The sequence below is a fragment of the Strigops habroptila genome, chromosome 12 (assembly GCF_004027225.2).
Source record: "Strigops habroptila isolate Jane chromosome 12, bStrHab1.2.pri, whole genome shotgun sequence".
Classification (NCBI taxonomy): Eukaryota; Metazoa; Chordata; class Aves; order Psittaciformes; family Psittacidae; genus Strigops; species Strigops habroptila.
In genome coordinates, this window is record NC_044288.2 from 22,368,703 (window position 1) to 22,376,700 (window position 7,998).

At 46.8% G+C, this 7,998-nt stretch overlaps 1 protein-coding gene across 7 annotated transcripts in view; it reads right to left on the reverse strand.

Moving 5' to 3' along the window:
• Positions 1-7,428, reverse strand: part of MATR3 (matrin 3) — a 28,060-nt gene extending 20,632 nt beyond the window's left edge. For 2 of the 7 annotated variants that reach the window (XM_030504949.2, XM_030504947.1), the window contains exon 1: positions 6,692-7,090. Coding sequence is in view for 3 of the 7 variants with exons in the window: in XM_030504950.1 (XP_030360810.1) it covers positions 1,759-1,908 (150 nt within the window). In the remaining 4 variants the exon portion in view is untranslated. The other 5 variants (XM_030504951.1, XM_030504948.1, XM_030504953.1 and 2 more) reach the window with 5 other exon arrangements.
• Positions 7,429-7,998: the final 570 nt, after the last annotated feature.

The following is a 7,998-nucleotide window of genomic DNA, read 5'->3' on the forward strand; positions in this document are numbered from 1 at the left end:
CCCATCCTCCTTCAGCCTGGGGATAGATGCACGAAATTGAAAGTAATTCAATACACACGAAAATGTGTCACCAGGAACACATTGTTCTTGGGTCCCCGGTGCAGTAAAGCCCTTTTGAATCTCTGCAGAGCAGTTTCTGCTTCTCCAGCACTGCCACTCACACACATGTAGAACACAGAACTGATTGGAAAAAGAAAGAGGCACAAATTGCATAGCTCCAAATGAAACCAGCTTCCAAGAGAATAGGCATGTTTGGGGAGGAATGGGAAGGATAAAAACAAAAGCAAGGATTTTCTCTTGAAGAGACCAGCTCTGCAGAAGGCAATTTCTCTTGTACTGGAAACAAGAAAAAAGGTCAAGGTTATGAGCACGTCTCTATCCCAACTGCCTACTCAATCCAGAGCCCTGTTTCAATAGCACACAATGTTTTTTTAAGTTGGAACACACTTCACTTGGGTTTTCTTTCTGGGTAGCAGAATGTTACAAAATTACCTACTTATATACAAAAACCAATGAATTCTATGAGAGATACATAACTCAGACACTGCTTTATACAGTTTGCTACATATTCTGTTACCAGTACAGCTAAACTTGTATTTCAGCTATGCTTTTAAGATCCACATACCATGGAGTCACTTAAAGTAAGCTTAATTATGTAACATTAGGTTAAGAGATTGAGAAACATGGGGATGAAATAAGTTTAAAAGTAGCTGGGGCAGAGGACAGAAAGCTTCAGAGGAAAACAGTAAAACAAGAATATAGGGAGAGCAGAGGAGGCAGCTCTAAGCGAGATAGCCAGGACAAGCTGACCACACTAAAGAATACCTGAATAGGAAGCCTTTAAGAACTACATTGTAAAAGTAAAGACTTGACTTCAAATACGAGAGAAACACTAATATTCACCTGGGTACCACGTTTTATCTTACATACATTCAGTAATCTTCAAAGTACCGTATGGTAATTCTACAGGTTAATCCTTACTCCTTCCATTCTTACATATAAATTTCCTTGTAGATCATTCACACACTTACAGAATGGGTTGAAACTGAACTTACGAGGTTCTTCATAACATGAGGTATTCCAGAGGGCCTTACAAACCTGCCCCTCACAGTGATTCAGCACAGAGTCAGGAAAGGCACGGTACATCCTGCCATTAACGCAAGGACTCGCACCATTCAAGTTCTCACTAGATCAGGAAAGTTCTCCACTGCCCTTTCTCTTTGAACAGATGCTCACTAATCCTCCTGTCACAGTTTTCAATTGGCAGCTCACTGTCTGCTGTGCTGCGGAGATTAGCAGAGAACAAAACCCAGTCTGGCATGGACCTGGGCTGCAGAGAACCTGATGACATGCCATGAGGTGACCCCGTGTACACAGGCAGGTTTTACATAACCAGGCTGTGCTGCTGCAAACACCCATAGGGGAGAGAAGCAAAGGGAAAAATAAAACCAGGAAGAGGTGGGGAGGGACAGACAAGACAAAGAAACAGTGACAATCGTATGAAAAAGCATGAAGGGACAGCAAGACAACTGTGTGATGAAGACAATGTAATACTGGCCAGTGAACTGCCCTGCACCTCATTAGATATTTGAGTGGAATCCTTACAAAACCTGAGTCCTCATAAAATCACTATTTACCACATCACTGTCATCTTGCAATACCTGTTGTGCTCTACTCCTACCACACACACACACCCCCCTTTATGATTAGACGAAGACAACAACAAAGCTAAGTAGGGAACAGCTCTAAAATTCATACCAAAGAACGTTTAACTTCCACATGGTCAGGTTTAAGACATGATTCCAAGATCGCATTTCTTGCCTTGCTCACATTGTGAAAGCTTTCATGGCAGCACCTGGTAGAGACAGGCTCCCGTGGACCCACGCCAGCTTTAAGCGAGTGTGCCATCCACTGAGTCACAGCAGCAAGATGAGTCTGACTGAACAAAGCTGTCTAAAGATCCAGACATGATTTAGCAGAGTACAAAGTGTTATGCTAATTGTTCTTCATGTCATTTCAGCTACCCTGGGAACAGACAGGCTTTCAGATATACATTTTTTAAGAGCTGTGGACAGAAATTTGGCCATATTAAGATTTGAAAATATATAATACGAAGCATTCTTGAAATAAGTGGAAAGTCAAAATGTTGTCATTAGGTTTCCAAACAAATGCAGACAATGAAAAAACACCCACATTTTGTATCTACAAGTTGCAAAAGAGTTTTCTGTAAAGGCAGACAACAAAAATAAGAAATTTGAATCCTACGGAATACACTGGGACCAAATAAAGGCCAAACTGAGGCTGATTTTCAAACCCTACAGAAGGTTTTTCTTTTTGTATAAAGCTGATTATAAACTTCAACAAAACTGATAGAACTGTCTCAATATAAATATTAGTTTTGTTCCTGGAAACAGTTTAATTCAGTGAATTCTTGGGACATGTTGATCATGCTGCACGTGACAACTTGAGATTATCATCTTTTGTGGAACACCAGGAGGCTGAAAATTGTTCCCTCGCTCCCTAATCCTGCTGCCACTCCGGGTTTTTTTAACCTGTGCATACGTATTATGGCTTTACCATGAATCTTGTTCTTAAAACAACTCATCTTTTCCCCCATTCCTCTTCCATTCTTTATAGGAAACTCTCCGAAATGAAAAATTCCTGTTTTCACTTTCTAGTCAGTTTCACTTTCACTTCAAAACCAAAATTTCTCAACATACACATTGAATGTCACCAAATAAAACTCAATTCTGGTAAAAGCACGAAATAATCTGCAAGCTGAAAAAACACCCCCTCAGCCTGTAACAACACAGGACTGCACACCCTTGGGAAAAAAGTCTCAGAAGTCTCACATCCACAGTTCTTGCTCTTTGGATAAAAATCTACGGATTCTTCTTCTCCATCCCTTTGGCAGCAACCTATTCTGCTACGAAGAATTCAGGTGGTTCCTGGCAAAACTGTCTCCAAGGTTATCGGTGGAAGAGATCTGGAAACTCAACTGCTGAGAACTGATGGTGGGAAAACCAAGACCTCACAAGGAAGTGAGGAGCAGATGTTTTCCAGCTGCTGACTGACCAAGTGTAAGGGATTTGAAGTCTAGCGGATTACTTTAACTTGGACAATGAGGAAAGGCCACAGTCTTTCCAGAGGCAAAGGAGGAATTGTGTAGCAGCCTTAAGGAGAGAAAATGCAGATGACCATTTCAGGTAGCCGGGTTAACAATGGCAATTTAACACTGCTGTTTCACAACCCATTGTGTTCAAGTGCTCTTCGAAGGTCATGCCCTCACAACTCAAGCAGCACTGGCACACTGGATGGACATGCTCTTTTGGTGTGCAGATTAACCAATCTGTTCCAGGCAGAACTGGAAGAGTTTCACTTCTTAGGATTATGTTCAGCTTCATCTCAGTGACTTACTTGACCAGAGGAGCACATCATAACCTGAGATCTGAAGTTACTATAACAGGATTGCTTCAGACCAGAAAAGTATTACATATAAAAAAAGACTTATTTATAAATGAGCAATTGAAATGACTCGTTCAGCAATTAAGAATCTTAGAAGAATTTAGAGTTTTCAACATTTGAATGCTGAAAAGAGCACTGTAAAATATGCTGAATTCCTGTTTCTGCTCATTAGAGAATTTAATAAATGCAAGCATCCTTCTTTTTGTAAGAGTGCATGGAAAAGAGCACACTTATTCCTTTGCAGACACCATAGAAGTAAAAAAGGGTCTAAGGAACAGTACAGAAAGAGTAAGATAGGCAAAAAAATGGGTATTTTTAGAAAAGGAAACCAGAAACAGCCAGGAACATACAGAATACCTGCTGTTGTGTGCACTGATTATCTCTGGCTTCCAGACACTCCCTCCTACTACCTGCAAGGCTACTCTTGGCAACTACCTTTGAGCTCCAACTCTACATAAGGTGGATGCACGCAGGTTCCAGCCCTTACAAAAAGCTCCGTGAAGCCATCAAGGCCTGGTTCAAGAGAGGGGCTCTGCCAAAACCAATTGTAGTGGAATAATGGAGGATCTCAGACTGGAAGATCTGGTACCAGTGACCATATGCTCACGCAAAGCGAGGACACGATCGCTGTTCATTCCCATCAGTGCTCACAGGCACCAAAACTTGGCCATCAACCACAGAACACACCATAATTATATTCTAAAAATAAACAGGTGTAGCAATCCAAAGACAGACCAAGTCAGAGAGTTGATCGCTGTAACAGAGAACCAGTTCTACCTTGGTTTGTTTTTTTAAAGCAAAACAGAACTCTTTTGTATTCTGGCAATTACAAAGCTTCTGACTAGTTCAGGGAACGTAAGTCTGATGCCTCCAGGCATTTCCAGAGCTGGGATAAAATCGCATTCTTTCCCAGCTGAGATCTTGCATGAGGTTGTTGAGATGTATTCTAGTTGCCGAGAAGAATCAAGGGACTGTTTCAGTGCTCAAAATAAAACTCTTGTTCAAGTTCTGACTCCACAATATGGTACTTCAATGCTTGCAAACTAAATTAGTTCAGAAATATTGCGAGGAATTTGCTTTTGTTTTCAAGACTTGTTGACTCAGAGCGCAGAAGAAGAATGCAAACAGCAGAGAGAGGCTATGAAAATGCAATCATAAATTAGCAAAGAAACTGAATGGAAATAATTTCTTTGCAGTTTTACTTCCAGCAGCTTTCCCCCAGATTTGCTGAGCTACCCAGAACACTTCAAGCATTAGATTACAAAACACCTTCACACGCACCAGAGCTCTCAGCAGAGGTGGGTGCCAGGCACAGAAAAGGGCACTGAACAATATTTACTTCTCTATTTCCAACCAAATTAATGAGCATTTTTATTTAGGTGTAGTCTTGAATGAAGCAGGTGGCAATCATATTTCAGCTGTATGGATCATAATATTCATACAAGATCCATACATCTGAGTTTGGAGCCTCAGAGACTGACCCATCTTCTCTTCTCCTTAACTCATTTTCAGCTTATACCTTTAGGAACATGGATATTCACATTTTAAGGATGGATTTAGGAATTCCTCTTGCTTTTTCTTCCCATCATTTTAGTGCTGGGATGTATGTATGAAACACTGGAAATGGCAGATAGCTTCTCTAAAACAAACACACACAAAAGGCTCATAACATCACCACCTCACCAGAATCATGAGGAAACAATCACAATTCTTGCATTCGTTGGTCAGATTTTGTCTCCTTTACCCAGTGCACAACATCTAAGTGCTGAGATTGGGTTACAACTGAGCACACACAGGCGCAGGGCTCAAGTGGCAGCATCCTCACTCAAATCCAATTATTCCACATAATTCAGTAATGAATTGTTCTGTGGGTTTGCTGATAAAATTCAAGATAGAAGATCACTCATTTCTCAGTAATACAAGTGTTAATACATATTACATTACATTTTGAGCAAAATAATGTATGATTTTAATATATTGTTTTCAAGGTATTAACATATCTCAAAATTCAGGAAGATTAAACCACTGGATCAACATTCTGTATAAAGAAGTACCAAAAAAACCACTCCCTTTTCCTCTTCTGAGGCAGGAAACCCACGCAGACTGCTTGAAGAGACTTACGTGTTCCACAAGAGTTGCTCCCTACTTACTCTAGAAAGTCAGGACCACCTACTCCACCAACAGCTCAGGAAGCCTGAAGAATTTAAGGCTGAGTAAAACTAATAGACTATTCAATTGTTTGAAACAGTAACAGATACTTTTTTCCCAAAGGTATGTTTCATGGGAAGGAAAAAAGCCTCACATTTAAAAGAGGGATTTTTCAGCTTTCTTTCTACAGCATAAATGCTTCATTTATCAGAACAAAGCAGCTCTTCAGGTTCCCAGAAAGTTCTTTACAACTTTTATGCTTCTTTTCAGCATAAGTGAACTTCAGATATCATTATTTTGACTCTGGAAACAAAATAGGTACATCAAAGACACAGAACATTATTAATCCACCACAGGAGGGAAAAAGATATAAAAATCCCTGCAGCATGATGTGTAACCACAGCCTAAACCGTATGAAAGTGAAACTGAGTAGAAAGAGGAGTCAGACGGATGCTCCCACTGTCAGCGTTCTTAAGGCTCAATTCATTAATTTTTAATGCCAGATAAACGTCAAAACCGGCAGTTTCGGGGGCTAACGGCTTTCAAGCACGCTCGGAAGGCAGGCACGTTATGGACATGCTGTTCAGCTTCCGAGTGCCCGTTCTGGGGGCTGGGGAGGAGAGATGCCGACTCCGAGGCTGCCAGAAGCGCTCCGAGGCGCTCCGGTGAAGTTCCGCTCAGGGGCGAAGCGTGGTTTTAGCTGGGGTCACCCCTGAAGACACGTTTTACGTGCGGAAACACCGAGCCGCCGAGACGAAACCCCCCTCCCCAGCGCCCAGCGGGCACCGGCCGGGCCCCAGAGCCGCGAGGCTTTGTTCGGGCCCGCGGTTCCGCCGGGCGGGGGCGCTGCGGGCGGCCGCGGGGCAGCGCTGGGGCCACCGCACCGGGCGGGCCGGGCCCGGCTCCTCCGCATGCGCGCTGCGGCCGCGCACCAGGCCCGGCCCCCCCAACCCGCGGCCGTTCCTAACGGACGTTTCCCTCCCTTCCCCTCCCGCCCTCCCTCGCGGAGCGGCGGCCGCCAACCCCGGTCGTTAACGCGGCGGAGGGCCGGAGGGGGGGGCCGCAGCGCCGCTCCTACCTGCGGGCCAAGGGGCGGCGGGAAGGGAGCGCGGCGGCGGCGGCGGCTCCCGTTCGGCGGGGGGGAAGGGACGGGGAGGCGGAGGGGCTGAGGGAGGGACTGAGGGGGGGGAGGCGGCTGCAGGCCTCGCCGCGCTCGCGAGAGCACGCCCGCCCGCTCACGTGCCCGGCGGCGGCCGCCCCGCTCCGCGCCGTTCCGCTCCGGTCCGCTCTGCGCCGCTCGGCTGCCGACGGCCGCCCGCCCGGTCCGCTCCGCCTTCCGTGTGTGGATGTGGCCGGGGAGGAGGAGGAGAAGCGGGAGGGAGGGAGGGAAGGGGGGAAGGAAGAGGGAGGCACCAGTCTCGCGAGAGGTGGGAGCCGCTCACCCTGCTCTCGCGAGATCCCCGCCGAGCCGCGCAGCGCCAGCCCGCCGCTCGTCCCCAGCTCATTGTCCGCGCGCTCCCGCGGGGGCAGATGGGAAGGCGCTCGGGGGCGGGGCTTAGCGCCGCCCGCCTGGCACCGCCCCCCCCCCCGCGGCAGCGGGTGAGGGGGGGTCGCGGGTTCGAGGCTGCTCTCAGCCCCCTCCCAATGCTTCCGTCCCGCCCGGCGCCGCCGGAGCAGCGCGGGGTGAGGAGCGGCGGCCACAGTCCTGCGATCGGTGCCTTCTGAAACGCAGGCTCCCGCAGCAAGGAACGTGCCTCCAGCCGCGGCGGAGGAAAACCCGCCTCACACAGAGCCAGGCTCCCTCAGGGCCCGCGCCTCCCGTGACTGGAAGCGGGGGAGCAGGCAGCGCTACCAAAACGTCTTAGTATGGTGTTTGCCCAAGGTATTAAGGATTCCTGGCTCCCCAAACCCCCAAACGCGTTGTTATCTCTGTCACGGGGCAGACACTCGGTCCCTGCAGCCCCTAGACCGCGCCCTGGCACCTCAAGCCTAAGGGCTGCTCTCCTCAGCAGAATGGAGGTCTTACCATCCCTAAAATACTTAAAACAATGGGCTCCCGATGCCTATTACGTTCATTAGAAGCTTCTGGTAAGAAAAAAACCCTACAGCTCATGTGTAAGGAGCTCCTTTTCATCTGAGCCAACATTGCCACCTTGCGCTGCGATGAGGAAAGCTCACTTTTCCCCTGCTCCCCCTAAATCAGTGACTGAAGCACAACCGGCTAAACACTACTCATGATTTGAAATTCTTTCCTAGTCAATAGCTTGCTTTCTAATTTAATTTAGTGGCTATAGAACCCGTCTCTCCACCACCTGGGAAGCTGCCGCTTTACAAAGGTGAGGACGTGCAGGTGAATCCAGCCTCCGGGGGAAAGCAAAAAGTCTG